The 22,235-nt window shown below is 62.2% G+C and overlaps 2 protein-coding genes across 2 annotated transcripts in view; both read left to right on the forward strand.

The window, feature by feature from the left end:
- Window positions 1–4,027, forward strand: part of SMARCC1 (SWI/SNF related BAF chromatin remodeling complex subunit C1) — a 90,659-nt gene extending 86,632 nt beyond the window's left edge. The window contains exon 28 of the mRNA XM_081106327.1: window positions 1,997–4,027. Coding sequence (XP_080962453.1) covers window positions 1,997–2,076 — 80 coding nt within the window. The 3' untranslated portion in view covers window positions 2,077–4,027. The remainder of the gene's footprint in view (window positions 1–1,996) is intronic.
- Window positions 4,028–9,272: 5,245 nt separating this feature from the next.
- On the forward strand, window positions 9,273–19,166 carry CSPG5 (chondroitin sulfate proteoglycan 5). Its single transcript, XM_081106329.1, has 5 exons — window positions 9,273–9,753; window positions 10,400–11,498; window positions 14,674–14,862; window positions 17,343–17,418; window positions 18,686–19,166. The coding sequence occupies exons 1-5, from the start codon at window positions 9,657–9,659 to the stop codon at window positions 18,842–18,844; spliced, it is 1,620 nt and encodes a 539-aa protein (XP_080962455.1). The 5' UTR covers window positions 9,273–9,656; the 3' UTR covers window positions 18,845–19,166.
- The last annotated feature ends 3,069 nt before the right edge of the window (window positions 19,167–22,235 follow it).

Raw genomic sequence — 22,235 nt, forward strand, 5'->3', positions numbered from 1 at the left:
GAGGCGGGTTGTTCTCTGTGATTGGCAGGTCCCTGGAAGGACAGTGGGTCAGAATGTCAGTTTTGGGGCAGGTGTCCAAGTGACGGGTGCACAGCCTTCCTGGCACACGCTCGTGACCCGAGGTCTGAGGGGCTGGGAAGACACCCCTCCCGCTCCCGCGTGCTGGGCCTGTCCGGCAGGCGCCTCGGGACACAGAGCTGCTGGCGGCTCTTTTCCCTGCAGGAGCCTCGATCGATGCAGGTCCAGAAGTGGTGGGTGGAGACTGACTTGCCTCGCTCAGGGGTTGAGTGTCGACCTAGGAACCAGGAGGTCAGGGTTCGATTCCTGGTCAGGGCACGTGCCCGGGTGGCGGGCTCCATCCCCAGTGTGGGGCTGCAGGAGGAGCAGATCCATGATTCTCCCTCATGGATGTTTCTGCCTGTCCCTTCCTCTCTGACATCAATAAAAATACATATTTGTTAAGAAGCAGTGGGTATGAAGAGAAGGACAGGAGTGACGGGCAGTTGCTCAGCCGCTCTGACCGCTGGCAGTGGCTGCGTCACCGGGTTCAGGAGGAGGGGAGGCCCCCACGCGCCCAGTGGAGAGGCTGGTGCTGCCGCCAGTCCATCTGGGTGTGGGGGGCCAGGTCACCTTGGCCTCCAGAGGTCGCTGCTGGGGCTCTGCCTGCCCTTCCCCCCATAGACCTTCCCTGTGAGACACCCCAAAATGCAGCCTTTCGTGGCCAGGTGCCCCCAGCTAAGAGCCTGTCGTCCGGGTTCGTTCAGAAGCTCGCGTCCATGCCAAGCAGTTAGCGCCCTCTTCACAGTGGAGAGCGAGGCTGGGCGGGAGTCCAGGCCTGCGGGAGCTGTCGTGGGAAATGGTGGTACAGGGTTTTGCAGGCTCCCTGCGATTCTGAAGAGCCTGAGTGCCTGGGTGCTCAGGGCCCTTCCCAGGGCGCTGCATGGATAAGGCACGCCTCCCCTGACCCTCCGCCGGGGCCGGGGCAGAGCAGGCGTGCAGCCGAAGGAGCAGGTCAGCGGGGTGTGCGGACAGGATCCCGACGGCAGGAGAAGTCCCTTTGCGGCTGTGGTTAGAGGGTAGGGCAGGTTCCGTCTCTGGAGGAAAATGCTTGCCTGGCCGCCTGGCAGGCACCATTCCGATGTGCAGCCCAGAGACCACCCCTTTGCTGTTGGTGTTGTCACCATTGGTCTTTGCCGCTGCCGTGTGCTTGGCCTCAGGATTTGTGACCGGAAGGGCCCACGGTGGAGCCACTGGAGAACGTGAAGGGTTTCCAGCCCGCTCCCCACTCCTTCCACAAAGGGGTATTTCGGGGTCCTGGGCAGGCCTCCGCAGGCGCATGCACCCCTCTTCCGGCCGTATTTCCCCCGAAGGTGGGAAGGGACCAGATCTGTGGGCTTCATGCTTTGACAGCCCTGGCGGGCAGTGCAGCCTCCTGGGGTGGGTGGGTGAACTGACTAGTGAGCAACACTGCACTTGAATTATTTGTCTCCGTTTTCATTTCTGGCAAAATCCAGACGTTCAAAGCCCCTGATGAGTGATCTCGGGGTTCCTGTGTGCGAGCTGCAGCTGCAGCGGAAATGGGCAGGAGCCCAGACACGCACACTCAGTCCCTGCAGGACCCCGAGTCGTGGCCCAGAGTCCGGGGACTGCAGGATGGTCAGCTGTCGGCGGCTGCCTGAGGGGGCTCTGGCCCTGGGGGGCGGGGACAGCCATGCCTTGTGCCCGGCTAGGCGAGCACTGTGGGAGGAAGAAAAGAAGACAGAACTTGCCCAGGAAGTAGCTCATCTAACTGAAGAAGTAAAATCAGAACCGTTAAAACACAACGAAATGAAATGTCATTAACCTCTCAGGTCTGGGGGACTCGGGAGAGGTGGGCCTAGCTCAGCGCCTCCTGCAGCCCCGGTCGCCTGCCTGGAGAAGATCACCTCCTGGTCCCCTTTCCTCCCCAAGCCCCTGTGCTTCCTCAGTGACCAGTGACTCTTGGATGTGTTTGCAGATCCCCCGCCGCAGCCGCCGCCTGCAGACGGAGTCCCTCCGCCTCCTGCTCCAGGCCCACCTGCCCCGGCCGCGCCCTAGCCTGGGGGCTGCTGGGAGCACACGACCCCGAGCCACCACCAGCCGCAGGGGATGACGAGACACATTCCTCAGCTTCCTGGCCTCTTTCAGGATTTTTGTTCTCAGCCCAAGCACGTGTCCCATCTCCCGCTCCCCATTCCTCCTGCCTCCCCTCTCCAGCCCTAGCACCCCTGGAGTTAGGTCCTCGGCCCACATGCGGGGGCCCTGCTGACAGTATGTCCTGGGCATTCTAGTTGTTTCTGTCCTGGTGTGGCTATTCCAGGCTCTTCCATATCTGTTGTCCTGCAGTCTTGCTTTGTCTTTGCCTCTGGATAATGTTTTATAATCATTTCTTTTTATTTCCTCCATTGCTTTAAGGGAGAGCATTCAAAGTTAATAGGAACCAAAAACTGGTGATGGGCAGAGGGACAGCAGCAGGGACAGCCTGAGGCATTGCAAGTGACCTTACTCCTGCTCATCCGAGCAGAGAACACGCTGAGGGTGACGCCTCGGCGGCTTGGCCACCCGTAGAGGCGCCCGAATCGAAGGACGGGGAGGGGACCCCACCGGGCTTTCTCCGGTGAGGACTTGGCCCCGCCCAGGCCGGGCCTCCCCTCCAGGGCCACAGGCCTGCCTCCCTGCGGGTGGCTTGCTGGGCTGCGGTGGGTGTCTGTTTTCTGAGGCAGCGTGAGCTTGGAGGGTGGGCCTGGGGAGGCATCCTTCGTCCCTGGGACCGGCCAGGAAGGGTCTGGGCCAAGGCCATGCGCCCTGTGAACCAGCCCCCTTGCTCATTGCTGTGTGCATGCTTTTGCTCTTAAAAAAAAAAAAAGAAAACTTTTAAAAAAGGAAGTAGATAGTGCTGACATGTAGCTCATGGTTAGGCTGCCGGGAGCAGGTCCCCACACTACCTCTTGCAGCACCAGGGGAGTGGGCTCAGTGGAGCGGGACTTCGGGTTGGGAGGTGGCCTCACACCTCCCCCCCCCCCCCCGAGGTTTCACATTTGGGCCGGGGTCACGGAGCTCATGGCGACAGCATCGTGCTGCAGGGGCAGGTGCTCGGCCGGGAGCGGGAGCCATTCCAGAGGAAGAGCCGCGGAAATGCCTTAACTGGAGCCCACTCCTACCCCGCGAGGAGTGGCTCGAGGTGACTGGAGACTCTCGGGTTCTCCACTGGCCTCCCTGCCTCCCCCGTCCTGCGTGGGCGTGGGAACGCTGTGCCCCTTCCCGTCACAGCCTCTGATGGCAGCTTCAGCTAGAATGCCAATGGAACATCTTTTGGGGATCTTTCTACGCAGTTTGTAAGCTTTACGTGTGAGAGGGTATCGGCAGGTGTTTGTGAAACACCTGAGAACTCTCCCTTACTATCAGAACGCAGAAGCAGAAGAGAAACCACAGGGAAGAGGCGCCTTCCAAGCCCTTGGTGTTGCCTCTGACCAGGCGGCCGTGGTCCGCGGCGGCTCGTGCTCGGGCGGGAGGGAGCCGGTTGCTTCCGGCGTTGAGTCCCAGTGCCTTCTGACAGCGGCCCGGGTTCCCTGTTTCCCGCAGTTTCTCCCAAAGGAAACTCATTCCAAATACTTCCCTTTGCCACTGGGGTCTTGAAGGAAAATGAAATTCTGGTTCACACTGTGGTCCCTTGTAACCTCAGGTTTTTAACGTGATCACTTTCAAGTTTAAAAGATCCAGGTGGGAATATTTTTACTGCGCTGGTGACAATTGTACACAGAACCCGAACTCAGCACTGTTAGGTTTCAGTATAAGTAGTGACTTTTTCTTTTCGTGTCTTTGATCTGGTTTTGTTCCTGTAATACAGCCACTCGATTTTGTGAGGGGGGAATAATACGTGGTTTTGTACAAACATGTTTCTCAGTGTGTTGTTATTTCGGGAAAATTAAGAGAGGGAGTTTGGGGAGATGGGAGAAAATGGATCGGGAAGGCCTGACCGCCCTCTTTTTCAGTGAATAAATGGAACATCACTTCTGGGTTCTAGTCCGTTCTCTGCATTTCTGCACCGTTTCTTCATTGGTTCTGTGACAAGCCTACACAGTCAGCCCCAGCTGGTCCGTGTCAGCAGTCTAGCCAGTGACTTGTGGCTTCCTATTGACCGACCGACCACCTTCCTCATCCTTAAGCAACACACAGTCAAACGGGGCTCGCCCACTGTTTATTTCATGGTCAAGGTAAAACACGTGGGACTTCTCCCACGAGGGTGGCCAGCACCCCGGCACCCCCCAGGGGAGCCTAGTTCTCGTGAGCTAGAGCAGTGGTCGCCCACCTTTCGGACCTCGTGGACCCCCCGTTGGCAACGGCCGAGCTAGAGGATGTCCATCGGGGCGCAGCGTAGACACAGCCCCGAGGTGGAGACGGGCCTCTCGGGCGTTGAGTCCTGGAGCCTTGCTGGGCTTCCTCTTGGGCAGCCTTTGAGAAGCCCTGTTCAGGAAACAGACGACGGGCACCACGGTGCCTGAACCCGGGGAAGCAGAAGGGGCGGGCTCTGTCTGCCCTGGCTGAGCACGTGCTCCCGCTGTGCTTCCTGACCCGCCCGCTGTGCCTCCCGTGAAGGGGCTACAGCCGCCACCGGGCCTGCTCTCTGCAGTGAGATGGGAGGAAAACGACACTGAAGCTGGCTTCCAGCCCTCACAGTCCCCAGAGCGGGGCCGGGTGGGTACAGTCCGTCTTCCGAGGGTCCCTGAGGCCCTGGCGGTGGCTCCTCCCCCAGGTGCTATTAGGAACGGTCTCCTGCAGGGTTTGCACAGGGTGCTGGGCCTGCCCGCAGACCTGGCTCAGTGGGTCGGGAATCTGGCCTGGTTAGCAGGTCCCCGGGGGTCTGGTGCCGCTGTCGGGGCCACTGGTGAAGGAGGCTGTGGTAGAGCAGGTCTGCCCCAGTTCCTGACCGTTCGCTTCATGAGTCCAGTAAACGTGAGGATCTCCTGTGCTCCAGGCGTGGGACTTGCATGCAGTGAAGTAAAAGAGTAAGGTCGGCCAGGCTGCTTAATTCTTGCAGGTGGGGCACCAGACCGTTCCCATAGTTAACAGCCATGATTGTGTTTGATCGCGCCAGTGTCCACGAAGAAAAGAAACTCCCGTCGCGAGTGTCCTGGGGTGATGTGTGCAGTCTGCATCGGATGCTCTCCCGTGGTTTCCGTCCTGCTGGGGCCATAACCTTGAGGGTGACCTTCCTTCCAGGAAAACCACGTGAGTCACCAGCACCGGTTCATCTGGATGCGCAGTGCCAGCCCCCGAGAAGCGCTCTTTCCGCAAACTCTGACCCTATAAGGCCCTGGTCCTGCAGTCCCAGGAGCTGGCTCTGTCCAGCTGCACCTGCTGCAGCGGGATTTGTTCCTGGGAACAAGGAGAGCGCACCTTGACCCCGTGGGGTTGCTGCATTGAAGGCAGTCGTCTCAGAATGGGGTGGCTGGGTGCATCCTCGAGGTGCTGCTGTTCAAGCCCAGGACCCTGCAGCCAATCAGCTGGCTCTCCGGGACCACCCCCAGCCCCGTGCCAGGGGCAGAGCCTTGCCTCCTGCTCCTGCCCGCCTTGCAGAACTGGGGCCACTTTTCCTCCCTCCTGCCCCCAGAGGCCTCTCCAGGCCCTTCCAAACCCCCGGGGAGCAGCCAGGCGACTGATTCCTGGCAGCCACCTTTCCGCCAACCCTCAGGTCCGGCCTCTGCAGGCCTCAGGGAAGCAGCCTGAATACCACACAGTGACCCCTTAGGACGCCTGAGACGGAGGCCTCCACTCGGGTTCCTCGGTTCCACCCTCTGCCGTGCCCTGGCCGCCGCAGTCCAGGAGAGTCCGGGAGCCGAGGCTCCTGGCGGCTATGGCCCCTTTGCATGGCTCTTGATGTCTGTGGCGGTTTGGCCCCGACATGGAAGGGTTCCCCGAGGCCATGCAAATCGGCCGTGCCATCCTCGTCTGGTTTGTCTGCAGTAGCTGCAGGCTCTGGAGAAATGCTGAGAAAGGCCGCCTGCCGGGGCAGCAGGACTCCTGCAGACCAGCCTGGCCGCTCCTCACCTGAGCTCTGCTGGTGTGTACTGTGGCTTCCTCCCAGCTTGAGCTGACTTTGAGGCCGTGGGAGCCAGGGGCTTTGCCACCGTGTAGAAGTCTGCTGGGGACAGGGGGGCCATCTCCAGGGAGGATGTCCTTTCCTAGGACGAGAGCAGCTGAGCATCCAGAGTGCCTGCAGCCAGGGCGGGGGGTGGTCAGCCTTGAACCCGGCACCCTGACCCCTGGCTCCTCCTTTCTTCCTGCAAGTGGTTAGAGAAGGCTCATGCCCAGCACCAAGTGGTCACAGCCACCTGCCCTGCAGCCCGGCCAGGCTTCCGCCAGCACACTGCCCAGAGAGGCCGCTCCAGAGGTCCCTGTCTAGTTGATCTAGGACAGTGATGGCGAACCCATGACACACGTGTCAGAGGTGACACACAAACTCATTTTTTGGTTGATTTTTCTTTGTTGAGTGGCATTTAAATATATAAAATAAATATCAAAAATATAAGTGTTTCACTATGGTTGCAAAGATCAAAAAATTTCTATATGTGACACGGCACCAGAGTTAAGTTAGGGTTTTTCAAAATGCTGACACGCCAAGCTCAAAAGGTTTGCCATCACTGATCTTGGGAGATCATAGCATTAACTCTGACATGCCCTGGTGGAGGGGTGCTGTGGAAGGGGGGGCAGGACCCCCATTCTTTTGAGTGAGGCCTGACCTCTGCATCCTGATGCCTCTTCTGAAATTCAGACACAAGAATGAAAAGGTTTGAAATCAAGACTTTAGGCCTGGCCTTCCCACGTCTGCAGGATCTCAGCGTCAGTCTGCAAGATGCTCATAGTGTGGTTTTGAAGAATGAGGCAAATTAGACCCCCAGGAGGACAGACATTCACAAAGGTGTTCGTGGTCGCTGCTGAGGCTTAACGCAGGAACCACATCCTGCGCAGCCTGTAAGGCCAGTCTTGGCAGCTGGAGCCGCTCCTGCCGGACAGCAACCCGGGGGAAGCCAGAGCTTCTGTGCACAGGGAAGCTGGCTGTAGCCATGGCAACGGGCCTTGGTGCTGGGGTCAGGTGGCCAACCCCAGTAGGAGCCTCAGGCGTGCAGAAGCATCGCCTGGCGAGTATCCCTGGCCCCCACGTGCACGAGGGGACGTGGTAGGTCTTGGAGATGAGTTTCTTCTCTTTCACAGTCCAGTTCCTGTATCTTAGCTCCCCTTCTCCCCTCTTTAGTCTCCTCCGACCTTGTGCCCAGAGGGAACGTTACATACATCTGATGCATTATGCTACCCCTCTCACATGTATGAGACCCGGGGCACTGGCTCTCCTACGCTCACGCACATCTGAGGCTGCGGCTGCTCTTCCCATCATGGCCTGACCAGCTCGCCTCCCTCTTGTTCGGGTGTCACCCAGCCAGGGGTGCTGTGCTCAGTTCTGAAGCTGCTGGTGGCACCTGCTAGGGAGGATCTGAGTGGACCTGAATGGCAACCGTTGGTTTAAAATCCCGAAATGGAAGTCCTAGCAGAACCTGTCCCGCGGAAGGGAAGGGGCTGCTCAGGAAGGAGACAGTCCCTATTTTATACTGGACCCTTGCTTATCGGAACAAACTTCTTAAAATGAGGAGCGGAGTAGGTCAGTTTTATGGAAGGTGTGGGAGTAGGGACCCCATCCAGACGGTGAAAAAGTCGGGAGCGGTTGTCATGCCCCAGACGGCGAAGGCCAGTCCACGAGGCCTCTCCCGGGGAGGCAGCGGCGGCGGCAGGCAGGCCTGTGCACCACCTCCCCTGCAACCACCGCCCAAGAGTCAAGGAGACAGAAACCACAGGTGGGAGGCTGAGCCGGGGTTGGAGGGTGTCTGGCCAAAAGGCAAGTGTGAAGCCCTCCCCAGCCTCTGTCTGGTATGTGCTGTCCCCAGAGGCAGTATGAACCCAAAGAAAAAATACTGTATGGTTTCACTTCTGTGTGGTCTAAACAATAAACAAAATAGACTCGGATGCAGAGAACGGACGGACGGTGTCAGAGGCGGGTGTGGAGGGCCTGGTGAGGGAGGTGCCGGGATTAAGGAAAGAGCCTCATAGGAAGTATGGTGATTACCAGAAGGAAGGGGGGCGGGGGGGATGGCAGGAGACGTGACTGGGCAGCGAACACACAATAGAAGATGATAGAGAATTGTATACCTGAGGCCTCTATAATTTTATTAACCAATTTCACCCCAATAGTCAATAAAAAGTCAAATGAAAATAAGCATAAAAAGACAGTCTCCTTGCAGGAAGCTCCAGACCCATGGTTCTGGGCTGAGAGTAGATGCTGCCATTCATCCACCTGTGCCTCCTCCCAGCCCTGGGAGCCCTCCCCCCGCCTGGCGCTGCCCACTGGGATGAGGGCATCGGGTGTGCTGGGCAGGTTGTGCAGGCTGCGGGGGTGAGGGGTTTGCGGGCGGAGCTGGAGAGGAGCAGCACTGCGGCAGTAGCCGTTCCAGGCAGGGAAACAGGTTGAACGAGGGAACCCCATCCCAGGCGGTGACTCTCCGTCTCAGTGCGTGCGGCTCCGCAGGGACGGCGGGTGTCTCGGGAAGCGGGGTGTCTCGGGAAGCGCTGCCACAGGTCGGCTCTGACCCCGAGTGTCACGTGGGTCACACGCAGCGGGAGGCTGACTTTGGTGGATAAACTAAGCGGCCAGGTCGCGACTGCCCCGCCTGCAGGGCTGGGGTGAGGCCCTGGCAGACGGGTGCCTGGCCTGGCGGCGCGCCCCGGGCTGCGGTCTCGGCCCTGGTCCACCCGGGAACCTGAGCGGCGGCGACCCGGATCCCGGGGCGACGCCTCCGGGGGGAGGAACCGCGAGGAAAGGCCCTCCCGGGGCAGCGGGAGGTGGGGAGCTGGGGAGCCTGGGCTCCGGCGGCCGCGGGTCAGGGCTGATCCGATTAGAGCCGGCCGCGCGGCGCCCCTTGCCCGGCGCTGCCAGCGCGCGCCCGGCCCTCGGGGGGCCCCGGGGACCCGAGCCCCTTCCCGCCCGACACGCGGGGGGCGGACATCCGAGAGGCGCCGGCACCCGGGGCGGCTCGTGGCCACGCGCGGCTCGGGCTCCCGCCCTGCGGCCCCTCGGAGCCCCGCCCCGAGTCTGCGGGTGCCGGGCCCCCGCCTCCGTGCCCGCCGCGTGGCGGGTGGGATCCTCGCGGGTGGGGTCCCGCGCCGGCGCTCCACGGGGAGGCGGGGCCGCGACCCCGCCCGCAGGCCTCCCGCCCGCGCACCTGTCGGCCCCGCCACGCGCGGCGCTGTGGCCCGGCTGCTCGCCCTCCGCGTCCGTGGGTCGCAGCGGCCCGAGCCGGGGGTCGGTCGGTCCCTCCCGCAGGCGGACGGAGCGGGGCCGGCGTCAGAGCGACGTGCGCGGGGCGGGAGCGGCGGGCGGGGTGGGGGCGGCGCCGAGCGCGGAGCGGTGGCGCGGGAGGCGGGGAGCGCGGCGGGGACAGCGGGGACGGCGGGCGCCGGGGACGGCGGCGGCATGCGGCTCCTCGCGCTGCCCATCGCGGGCTGAGACGCCGCAGTCCGGCGGGAAGCGCGGCGGCCGCGAGCGGAGGCGCAGCGAGCGGGACAGACCGTGGACAGCGCCCGGGGGCCGCGCCATGGGCCGAGCTGGGGGCGGGGGCCCGGGCCGGGGGCCGCCGCCGCTGCTGCCGCTCCTGGCGGCCACGCTGGTGCTGGTCGCCGGGGCCGCGCCGGGTAGGTTCCGACCGCCCGGGACCCGCGGGCTCGCCCTCCCCCAGAGCCAGGACCCGCCGGCCTCGGGTGCCGCGGGGCCCGCGAGCGGGAGGCCGGGGGCGGGGCCGCGCGGGGAAAGGGGTGCGTGGAGAGGTGGGGTCCCGGGAAGGCCGAAGGGCGGCCGGCCGGTCCTGGCTGTGCTGGCCCAGGTGCCGGCTGCGGGGGGTCCGGGGGACGGGCCTGAGGGTCAGACTTGAGCCCCCGACTTAGAGGTGAAGGGGGTGCAGGAGGGTGCGAGTTCGGGGCGGGGCCTGAGGGTGCGAGTTCGGGGCGGGGCCTTGGTGGGCGGGGCCTGAGGGTGCGAGTTCCGGGCGGGGCCTGCGCGGGTGGGCGGGGCCTGTGTGCGAGTTCGGAGGTCAAGGCTTGAGCCTTGTCCTGGAGCTTCACCCCGAGGATCAGCTCTATTCCTGGGGCGTGGGGGGGTGGGGGGCTGGTGAGACTGTGGGTCAGGTCGGGGGCGGGGCCTCTCGAAGGGCGGGGCCTGGGCGGGGACACCTGGCGGGAGGGTTCCCGGCTTGGTGGGCGGGGCTGACAGGGGGCGTGGCCGCGCCGTGGGCGGGTGGGCGGGGCCTGCAGCCGGGCCCTGACGCCGCCCCTCTGCCTGCAGCGCGTGAGGCTGGCAGCGCCGTCGAGGGGGACGAGCCCGCCCCGACCACCGTCGCGTGGGAGCCGCGTGCCAACGACACGCGGGAGCAGGGCCCGCCGGGAGCCGGGGAGGAGGAGGCGGCCTGGACGGCGCCCGGCGGCGAGCGCGCCCCGGGGGGCCCGGGGGTCGGGCCGGAGGACGCGCTGGAGGCGTCGGCGGCCGTGACGGGCGCGGCCTGGCTGGAGGCTGACGGCGCGGGCCCGGGCGCGGCCACGGCGGAGGCGGGCAGCGGGGACACGCAGGCCCTGCCCGCCACGGCCCCGGCTCCGGGCGAGGCCCCTGGGCCGTCCTCGGCGCCGCCCGCCCCTCCCGCAGCCACCGCCCCGACCGCCGGCCACCAGCCGAGCCCAGGCCCCGAAGGCCCCCAGCAGCGCCCCGCGGAGGTTTGGCCGGACCCGGGAGGCAGCGCGCCGGAGCCTCGGGGGCCAGAGCCCACGCCCCCGCTCCCGGGCGCCCCGGAGCTCCACCCGGGCTCCGAGGCCATCGACCTCGACTACTTCGAGGGTCTGGACGGCGAGGGCCGCGGCGCCGACCTGGGGAGCTTCCCGGAGCCGCCCGGGGCCTCCGAGCGCCACCCCGACGACGACGGGGGCGAGACCCCCTCCTGGAGCCTGCTGGACCTGTACGACGACTTCACCCCCTTCGACGAGTCCGACTTCTACCCCACCACGTCCTTCTACGACGACCTGGAGGAGGAGGACGGGCAGGAGGAGGAGGAGGAGGAGGAGGGCAAGGAGGCCGCCGGCGGGGGACCCCGGGACGGCCACGGCGACCTGGTGCCCAGCGAGAGGCCCCGGCCCGGCACCGGCCAGCCCCCCCGCTGGTGGCACGCGGGCCCCCCCCAGCACACCCTGGGCATGGCCCCCGGGGGCAGCATCGCGCTCAGGCCCCGTCCAGGGGAGCCCGGCAGGGACCCGGCCCCCGGCGAGAACGGCACCGCCTGCCGCAGCGGCTTCGTGCGGCACAACAGCTCCTGCCGGTCGGTGTGCGACCTGCTCCCCAGCTACTGTCACAACGGCGGCCAGTGCTACCTGGTGGAGCACCTCGGGGCCTTCTGCAGGTGAGGGCGTGGGCGCGGCCGGAGCGGGAGCGAGAACTGCCCTCCCGGCCAGTGTGTGTGAGGAGCCCCCGCCGGGGGGACAGGCCCAGCCTCCACGGGACCCGGGCAGGAGACGTCCCCTCAGGCAGCGTCTGGGCAAGTGCGGCCTGAACGCGCTGCCCGGGACCCGTCGTGGAGAGGGTCCTCGGGGACAAGGCCCGAGTTTCCTCTAAGGGTTGTGTCCTTGATCCAACCACTAACTCTAAAGGCACAAGGGCTCTGGCCAGTGTGGCTCAGGGGATAGAGCGTCGGCCTGTGGACTGAAGGGTTACGGGTTCGATTTGGGTCAGGGACACAGGCCCGGGTTTCGGGCTTGACCCCCAGTGTGGGGCGTGCAGGAGGCAGCTGATCCATGATTCTCTCTCATCATTGATGTTTCTGTCTTTCTCTCCCTCTTCCTTCCTCTCTGAAATTAATAAAAATATATATATATTTTAAATAGAGGCAAAAGGAAGGGCTTCGGAGGGGCCTTTGCTGCTTGAGGAGTTTTAGGGGGGAGAGAGTGTGCCCTTAAACCTACTCGGGAGGCGAGACCACGGCTGGCCACGCCCCTGAGCCACCGGCAGGGCCGAGTTGGGGCTGAGCGTGTCCCGTCAGAGTGAGGCCCTTCTCCTGGGCCGGACCCAGCAGAGAGCAGCCGCTCGAGCCGAGTCGGTCTGACCAGGGGCAGCAGAGGTGGTGGGGTCTGGGTCGTGGCTTTTCCCCTTCTACCTTGATTTCTGTCTCCTTGGAACCCCGTCCAGAAAAGACACGGAGAGCCCAGTGGCTCTCAGGACACTGTCCGCAGCACCAGCCCACGCTCCTCAGGGATTGCTCTGTCCACAGCCCTCGCCGGAGCGGGTAACCTGCCGGGGAGCCCGGGCCGTCCTGGGAGATTCGTGGGTCGGGCCGATGTGCGGTGAGCTGCCTTCGTCCTCTCCTGGCCCCACGCGGGCAGCAGAGCCTCAGGCTCGCGGGGACTTGTTTCTGTCGGTCCTGGGAGGAGCGTTTCTAGAGCGTGGGTGTCTTTTTAAAAAATGTGTCTTATCGATTTCAGAGAAGAAGGGAGAGGAGGAGAGAGAGAAACATCAATGTTGAGAGAATCATGGATCGGCTGCCTCCTGCACATCCCCCCACTGGGGACTGAGCCCGCAACCGGGGCATGTGCCCTTGACCAGAATCGAACCCGGACCCTTCAGTCCACAGGCCAGTGGCTCTATCCACTGAGCCAAACCGGCCAGGGCATGGGCGTCTTTTTTAAGTGTCATTCCCAATGTTCCTTTTTCATGGTCTTTTTGGAGGCGTGTGAAGAATTCAAATCCTGTAGGTCTTGCTTGATGTTCTGATAGGAGAGTAACATGTAGAAAGCATGAATGTTGTGCCTTTGGCATGAAAACTTGACTTCCAGTTCCTTCCTGTGAAGTTGTTTCCTACAAATGACCCTGGCACTGAGGTCACTCACAGAAGGATGTGTCCCCCCGTTCTGAGTGGCGTTACCGAGCCACGGCCAGAAGGAGCTGCTGTGATCAGGAAATAATGATGGCCCGGCCACGGTGCCTCAGTGGTGGACCTAGGAACCAGGAGGTCACGGTTGGATTCCCGGTCCGGGTACAGGCCCGGGTTGCGGACTTGATCCCCAGTAGGGGGTGTGAGGGGGCAGCCCATCCACGATTCTCTCTCACCACTGATGTTTCTCTCTCTCTCTCTTCCTCTTCCTTCCTCTCTGAAATCAACAAAAATATACTTTAAACCAAACAAAAAAAGGAAAGAAATAATGGTGACAAGACCGTGTGGTTGGTGAAGGGCCGCCGGCCATGGGAGTGCCCGTGATTTTGCTCCTCACACGTCACTGGGGAGACCGTAGTGATGGGTTGAGCCGGGAGGTGGGGTCTCTGTGGGAAGTCATGGCCCATCCTAGTGGAGGTCTGAGTTTCACCTTCAGAGGAAGCTCCCTCCAGAGTGCGCCCCCGCTGCCCCTGGGGAGCCCCCGCTGCCCCTGGGGAGCCCCCGCTACCCCCGGGAGCCAGCAGAGTCCCCGGCCCCTCCCGGGCTCTCGGGGTTCCCGGGTGGGAGAGTCAGCGTGTCCTGCCTGGCGGTGTGGCCTTGGCTCCCGGGGTCCTCCCTTGGAAGGCCAAGCCCCCCCCCAGGCCCCCTTGCTCAGCCTCCCTCCCCGCTGTGCACACCCGCCGGCTGAGGCTTGGGAACGGTTTAGCATTCCAGGCACAGAGGCTGCTGAGCCGCAGCTGCAGACTGCGGCGCCTTTGTCTCCCCGCCCGCCGCAGAGGACGGGCCGGAGAGCCGGGCAGAACTTCTCCCGAGCAGCGGGCTAGCGCCACCGGCCTCCGGCCTCCGGCCCGAGCGGGAGGGACGGCATCCCGTTAGCCACGTGCCCCACCCTGCTCCGCTCTGGGTGTGGCGGAGCCCGTCCTCCCTTCTCGCCTGGCACTCACCCTGCCTTTCCTGTCCTCCCGCTCTGCCTGCCTCTGGATCCTTCCACATCTTGCCTCTTTGAAGCAGCCTGGTTCCCATGGAAACAGCAATGTCATTGGGAGAGTGGGAGCCTGGGAATGTCCCCAAGGGCAGGAGAAAGTCACTCAACAAAAGGACTAAACCCACCCGAGGGGCGATTCTCACGATGCTCTCCTGGCAGTTCTCACGGTGACAGGACCCAGGCGTGGGGGGCAGAGCGTTGGGGGCCACAGAGGTGGGAGCGGACGTGCCTCGTCTGGGCCTGGTTCGCCACATGACCCGAGGGGACTGCACAGCAACAAGCAGGCTGCATGTGTTGGGCGCCTTCATCTGATGTTTCATCTTCTTTCGTCCGGAGCCCAGGGCTGGGGGTGGGGCAGCTGAGAGCCGTGCGGGGGAATCGGGCTTCCCTTTGCTCCTGGCCACCTCACAGCCAGCGACTGGCCAGTGCGTTCGGTCCCTCGGGCCCTGGCTGCCTTGATGTCATGGACCCCAGAGCGGCCCAGCCCACTGCTTGGGTGGCTATGGCCGGGCCAGGAGTCTCAGCTACGAGGTCCGCCCGGCGTGGGGCAGCCCGGCTCCCGGGCGTCCTCGGGTCAGGCGGGGAGGTCAGTGCGGGCACAGACCAGGCCTCGCCGAGGCAGGGCCGCCCGCCCACCACCTGGCTTCGCCCCGTTTGCTGCTGCAGGTGCAACACCCAGGACTACATCTGGCACAAGGGGACGCGCTGCGAGTCCATCGTCACCGACTTCCAGGTGATGTGCGTGGCCGTGGGCGCGGCCGCCCTGGTGCTGCTCCTGCTCTTCATGGTGACCGTGTTCTTTGCCAAGAAGCTGTACCTGCTCAAGACGGAGAACACCAGGCTGCGCCGGACCCAGTGAGTGCGCCCGCGACGTTCCTCTCACATGGAGGTCTCTCCCTTCCCTCTCTCCCCCTAAAATCCAGGGGAAATGTCCTCGGGTGAGGACTAACAACTACACACAAGGAGGAGATTGGGGTTCAGCTCCCTTGGGGCCCAAGAGACAATTCTCTCAGAACTGTGCCCACCGCCCTTCCCACCTGTCACCCCATCAGTCCCCGCCGCCCGCCCGAGGCTCCCGGGAGAATGTGCCCGACACGGGGCCCTGGGCTCCTCAGCCCCCCACAGGGGATGCGGAGGGGGGACCCCCACCAGGACAGCCAGCTGCGTGAGGATGGGGGGAGGAGCCGCTGGCTGCCCTGGGTGTGGAGAAGCCGAGTGTGACTGGCAGAGCCTCGCTCTGGGCCTCCCCGGAGCTGCTGTGTTCTGCGCAGCACTTGGCTCCTGTGCCCGGTCAGCCCGGTCAGCCCGGTCAGTTCGGTCAGCCCGGTCAGTTCGGTCAGCCCGGTCAGTTCTGTCAGCCCGGTCAGCTCGGTCAGCCCGGTCAGCCTGGTCAGCCCGGTCAGCTCGGTCAGCCCGGTCAGTTCTGTCAGCCCGGTCAGCTCGGTCAGTTGTCAGCCCGGTCAGTTCTGTCAGCCCGGTCAGTTCAGTCAGCCCGGTCAGCTCGGTCAGCCCGGTCAGTTCTGTCAGCCCGGTCAGTTCTGTCAGCCTGGTCAGCTCGGTCAGCTCGGTCAGTTCTGTCAGCCCGGTCAGCCCGGTCAGTTCGGTCAGCCCGGTCAGCCCGGTCAGCTCGGTCAGTTCTGTCAGCTCGGTCAGTTCTGTCAGCCCGGTCAGCCCGGTCAGTTCTGTCAGCCCGGTCAGCCCGGTCAGCCCGGTCAGTTCTGTCAGCCCGGTCAGTTCTGTCAGCCTGGTCAGCTCGGTCAGCTCGGTCAGTTCTGTCAGCCCGGTCAGTTCTGTCAGCCCGGTCAGCTCGGTCAGCCCGGTCAGTTCTGTCAGTTCGGTCAGTTCTGTCAGCCCGGTCAGTTCGGTCAGCCCGGTCAGTTCAGTCAGCCCGGTCAGCTCGGTCAGTTCTGTCAGCCTGGTCAGCTCGGTCAGCTCGGTCAGTTCTGTCAGCCCGGTCAGTTCTGTCAGCCTGGTCAGCTCGGTCAGCTCGGTCAGTTCTGTCAGCTCGGTCAGTTCTGTCAGCCCGGTCAGCCCGGTCAGTTCTGTCAGCCTGGTCAGCTCGGTCAGCTCGGTCAGTTCTGTCAGCTCGGTCAGTTCTGTCAGCCCGGTCAGTTCGGTCAGTTCTGTCAGCTCGGTCAGTTCTGTCAGCCCGGTCAGTTCGGTCAGCCCGGTCAGTTCGGTCAGTTCTGTCAGCCCGGTCAGTTCTGTCAGCTCGGTCAGCTCGGTCAGCCCGGTCAGCCCGGTCAGTTCGGTCAGTTCTGTCAGCCCGGTCAGTTCAGTCAGCCCGGTCAGCCCGGTCAGCTCGGTCAGTTCAGTCAGCCCGGTCAGCCCGGTCAGCCCGGTCAGTTCTGTCAGCCCGGTCAGCTCGGTCAGTTCTGTCAGCTCGGTCAGCTCGGTCAGCCCGGTCAGCCCAGTCAGCTCGGTCAGCCCGGTCAGCCCGGTCAGCTCGGTCAGCTCGGTCAGTTCAGTCAGCCCGGTCAGCTCGGTCAGCTCGGTCAGTTCAGTCAGCCCGGTCAGTCCGGTCAGCTCGGTCAGCTCGGTCAGTTCTGTCAGCCCGGTCAGTTCTGTCAGCCCGGTCAGCTCGGTCAGCCCGGTCAGCCCGGTCAGCTCGGTCAGCTCGGTCAGTTCTGTCAGCCCGGTCAGCCCGGTCAGCTCGCACGCTGCCCCGCCTCCCCCCGCCTGGCCCCGGGCCCTGCACTGCAGAGACTGCGCGGTGCGTTAATTCTGGGATACACGGCAGTTGGGGTGTTTTTCTTTTTCACATATTAACGTCTCAGAAGCTGGGTTGTGTCTTACAGTCGCTGGCATCTTACAGCCACCGATGGCCAGATGGCATTACGATGTGCTGTAACTGCCTGGTCATAGCTGCTCATCTCGTTGTCAGTTCTTTATCTAACGTTTGAATGAGCCACTTGGAGTCGGTAATAAAAACACTACAGGCTCCTGGTTTAAATGGTAGAAGTTTAGCCCTGGCCAGTGCGGCTCAGTGGATAGAGCGTCAGCCTGCGGACTGAAGGGTCCCGGGTTCGATTCCAGTCAAAGGCACATGCCCAGGGCTTGGTCCCCAGTAGAGGGCGTGCAGAAGGCAGGCGATCCATGATACTCTCATCATTGGTGTTTCTCTCTCTCTCTCCCTCTCCCTTCCTCTCTGAAACCAATAAAATATACTTAGAATAAATAAATAAACGGCAGGAGTGACCCTCAGTGGCACAGCCACTAACGGCGCGTCTCTTCCTGGCCACGGCGTTTGCTGAGATGCAGCGCTGGGCCGTGGGCTCCTCAGAGTTTGCCACGATCACTTCACTTAACGTTCCCTTCTCTCTTCTGTCCAAAAGCAAATTCCGGACGCCGTCTGAACTCCACAACGACAACTTCTCCCTTTCCACCATTGCCGAGGGCTCGCACCCAAACGTAAGGAAACTGGGCCGCTGCCCGCACCCCCTGCACCCCCTGCCCACGCCGGCTCCCCTGTAACCTTATCCTCCAGGTGGCGCCTTCCTTGGGCCTCCCCTCCCCGTGCACGCTCAGCCCGGCTGGGCCTGCGTCTGTCTGTCTCGGTGCGGAGCCGCCACTCAGCCCCTGGGATCCGCTGGGGTTGGGGCGGTGGGCATGGGAAGGGGGGCTTGATGGAGCCTCTCTCCCCGTCTCGCGGAGCCGTGGGGGTGCGGAGGGTTAGGATGATGGTGCTTCGTCTTCCTGCTCTTTCTGGCCCTTGATTGCTGGGGGGTGCCTGGGGGTCACTGAGGCCAGAGGGGTTGCCCTTGGGGGGGCTGGGCAAACCGTCTTGACATTGTTTCGGGACCCTAAATGCCGGCAGACTTCTAGGCAGTGGTTAGGGCTGAGGTGGCCTGAACCCAGGTGGGACCATAGGTCCGGGGAAGCCCTGTCCTTAGGGGGTGGGCTCCTTAAAGACCAGCTGAAACCCAACACAAGTCCCACCGACTCTTCAAAGACCCAGCCCAGTGTGTGCTCTGGCCAGTCAAACACCAGGTCCTGTCAGAGACAGTGTCCCAAGCAAAGCAGGCCCTGGCCGGTGTGGCTCAGTGGACAGAGCATCGGCCTGCAGACTGAAGGGTCCCGGGTTCGATTCCGGTCAGGGGCACATGCCTGGGTTGCAGGCTCAATCCCCAGTTGGGAGGGTGTGCCACAGTCCATGCCTCTCTCTCATCATCGGTGTTTCTCTCCCTCCCTCTCATTTCCTCTCTGAAATCAGTAAACATGTATCTTTTTTTTTTAAATTTTTTTTTTAAACATACCTTATTGATTTTTTTACAGAGAGGAAGGGAGAGAGACAGAGAGTCAGAAACATCGATGAGAGAGAAACATCGATCAGCTGCCTCCTGCACATCCCCAACTGGGGATGTGCCCGCAACCCAGGTACATGCCCCTGACCGGAATCGAACCTGGGACCCTTCAGTCCGCAGGCCGACGCTCTATCCACTGAGCCAAACCGGTTTCGGCCACATGTATCTTTTTAAAAAGGAAGAAAGAAAGGTGTTTGGATCAAGTCCCCTCTGTCCGGCCGGGGTCTCTGACGGTGACTTTCCCCAAAAGCAGCTGCTGGCCCGTCCTGTGGCTCATCGTCTCACGCTTCCCTCACTCGCTCCGCCGGTCATTTGGTCCCTCTCCCGCCTTCGGCCTCCGTCCTGCCCCTCCCTCACCTCTGTCCCTCCTGCAGGACGACCCCAGCGCCCCCCACAAAATCCAGGAGGTCCTCAAGTCCTGCCTGAAAGAGGAGGAGCCCTTCAACATTCAGAACTCGCTGTCGCCCAAGCTCGAGGGCCGCGGGGACCCGGCGGAGCTGGAGGCGAACTGTCTTCAGAACAACTTGACCTGAGGAGGGAGGGGCGAGGAGGGGGGCGGGCGGGGGAGGGGGCAGGGTCGCTCCTTTGTAGCTGTTGGTCCAGCTTTTCCTTTTCTGTCTCATGGCATGCTTCGTGTGTGTTGCACGGGAGGGAGACACAGTCAGCCAGGAGCCGAGCAGAATCGCGTCCCTGGGTGGTTGTCTGTGCGTCTGTCCGTCCATCGCTTCTGCTGCTGTGGTTTCTAAGCCTCTGCTGTTATTCAACTGACTTTTTCTTTTTGTACTTGGATCCACCTTTTTTTGAAATACCAGTAAAAACAACAAAAGTTCTTGAAATAAAACTTTTTAAAAAGCCGCCTTTCTAACGTCCTGTGTTCACTCCCTCCCCGTTCTTGTCGGTTTGAGTTGAAGTCTCATCTCCCGTGGGGGTGTGTCTGTAGACGGGCGACATCCCAGAAATGGTGTGTGAGTGAGTCTGCTCGTGCCCACGCTCCCTCGACCAGCACCACAGACCTGGCGCCTTGAACGAGGGGAAGTCCAAGGTCAAGCAAGGTCAAGGTGCCGGCAGAGTTGGTTTCTGGCGAGGCCTCGCCTTCCTGCTTGCAAATAGCCATTGGCTTGCTGTGTACTCATGGCATTTTCTCTGTGCATGAGAGAGAGACAGGCATAAAGACAGAGAGAGAGAGAAGGAGGGGGAGGGAAAGCAGAAGGGGGGGAGAGAAAAGGAGAGAAGGGGAGGGAGAGAGAGAGAGCGAGGTCTGCATTTCTCTTCTGATAGGACCCCAGTCCTACTGGGTAGGTCCCACCCTGATGACCTCATTGAACCCTGTAGGTCCTGTCTCCCATGCAATCACACTGGGGATTAGGGCTTCAACACACGGCTTCTCGGGGGACACAAACTCCGTCAGTTCAGTCTGTAGCACCGATTATCAAGACCACTCTTGGCCCTGCTCAGAGCATCGCCCTAAGATCGCGGGTTCGACCCCCCAGTCAGGGCACATCCAAGAGTCAACCAATGAATGCATAAATAAGTGGAACAGCAAATCAATGTTTCTCTCCCCCCTCTCTCTCTCTCCTTCTCTCTCTAAAATCAAGGAAGGAAAGACCAAAAAAAAAAAAAAATCACATAAAATAAAATCAAGGAAGTAGCCCAATAGGCATGGTTTAGTGGTTGAACATTGACCTATGAACCAGGAGGTCACGGTTCGATTCGATTCCTGGTCAGGACACATGCCCTGGTTGTTGGCTGGATCCAGGAGGCAGCCAGCTGATCAATGATTCTCTCTCATCATTGATGTTTCTATCTCTCCCTCTCATTTCCTCTCCGAAATCAATAAAAATATTTAAAAAATAAAATGAGTGGAGGCGGGAGGCGGACTACTGGTAGATATTTACTCAGCACGTACGCAGCCAGGGGCTGTGAGGAGCCGGGCCCCTCACTGAGTAAGACCCAGGACCGTCGCGCTGCGTGGCAGGCTGTGAAGGGACGGGCCCAGGGCCGCGGCCATGCACACAGGGCTGAGCAGCATCAGGTGTGTTTTCTCAGACGAGACCTCTGGACGCTGGTGGGGCAGACAGAGGGGCTGGCAGAACGCGGGCCGTCTTCAGTCTGCGGTCATTCCAGTCGCTGGGATCCCGGGGGCGTGTTTCTGTTGTCAAATTCTGCGGGTTCTGCCCGATTTGTGTCCGCGGGGCCTGATTATTTTAGATCTTGTGCTGGACCTGGTGTGTGAAACGTGGTTTTTGCAGTGTTTTGAGGCCCAGGATAATTCCTGGGTTGGTTTGCTTCTGCCAGGTGCCCAGGAGCCCTAGAATCCTGGGGTCACGTCATTCCAGGCTCAAGGCCGGAGATTTCCAGGCCACAGGCCCATCTGACTGCGTCGTCTGCTTCTGGTTCATCCTCACCTACGGCCCCATCCCTCAGGTCACAGCCCCAAATAGGCAGTGGGTCCTCAGTGTCCCCCCCCCCCCCCCGCCCCGTGGCGCGTTCTGCGCCCCCAGCCCTGCAAGACTCTCAGGTTCACACGTCGCCCTTTTGTCGTCGTCCCCCCACCCAGTGGGCGGCCACCTCCAGGGAGGACGTGGCTGATGCGACAGGCTCAGCTCCCGGGGCTCCGGTCCGCTCTGGGCTGTCAGCCGGCACCTCCTCAGCATCTTGTTGGCGCTTTCTATTTATTGATTTGTTTGTATGTTGACTTCAGGGAGGAAGGGAGAGGGAGAGAGATAGAAACGTCAGTGATGAGAGGGAATCCTGGGTCGGCTGCCTCCTGCACGCCCCCCACACCCCCCAACTGGGGATCAAGCCCACAACCTGGCATGTGTCCTTGACCGAAATCGAACCCGGGACCCTCAGTCTGCAGGCCAACGCTCTCTCCACTGGGCCACACCAGCCAGGGCTCTTGTTAGCTCTTTGGTGCTTTTCAGATGTCCGTGAGCTTTGGTTGTCTGTGGAGGGAGGGCTCCCGTCAGCTGGCACAGGCCTCCGTGCCTCGCAGCTCTGTCTGCGCGCTGCTGTGGAGCCAGGGCTGCTTGTAGGGTGTTGGGTCCGGCCTGTGTGTGTGGTGGTCCCTTTGGGGGCGGTGGGGAGGGGGCGGCATGGTTCTGAATCCGGGACAGAGCGTTTCGGGACAGGCACCTCGGCCCCCCCAGGAGCCCGTCCAGCGGGACCGCCGGCACGCCAGGCTGGTTTGTGCTCTGCTTTCCCCACGAGAGTCTCAGCAAACGCAGGTCAAAGCCGCTCCGCCCCTCCAGCGCAGGCGGGAGGGATGGGGCCCGAGGGGAAGGGGCCGGGCGGGGCCGGCTTGTGAAAGGGCAGCCGTGTTGCCGAGTGTCTGACCGGAGAAGGAGCCGATGTGCTGATGCCCATCGGTGCCGACGTCTCCGGCCGCAGGGCGGTGCTTCCGATGCCTGTGCCGTGGGCTCTGCTGTGAGCTCCCTCCCCGCCCCCCAGCACCGCCCGGCGCCCGAGACGCCCCCCCCTCCCACGTCTCTCGGCCTTTTCCACCTGCCGGTGTCCCGTCTCTGAGGAAGGGACAGGCTGACCGTGCGTGGCCTCGGCATCATGCAAGGAGAGGCCGTTGTCGGGCGGGTCCTTTCATTGAGGAGAGGGGTCCGTGCAATGTTGACCTGTCTGTGTATATAAGGTGTACTCTTTTCTCTTTTCTTTTCTTTTTAAGTTTTAAAAAATACATTTTTATTGATTGCAGAGAGGAAGGGAGAGGGAAAGGGGGAGGGGGAGAGAAACATCAGTGATGAGAGAGAATCATGGATCGGCTGCCTCCCGCACGCCCCCCACAGGGGATCAAGCCCCCAACCCGGGCATGTGCTCTGACTGGAATCGAACCCGGGACCCTTCAGTCCACAGGCTCACGCTCTGTCCACTGAGCCATGCCGGCGAGGGCCACTTGGCTAATATTTTGTTGAG

This window comes from Myotis nattereri (assembly GCF_964212035.1).
Source record: "Myotis nattereri genome assembly, chromosome: 14".
In the NCBI taxonomy this organism is placed as follows: Eukaryota; Metazoa; Chordata; class Mammalia; order Chiroptera; family Vespertilionidae; genus Myotis; species Myotis nattereri.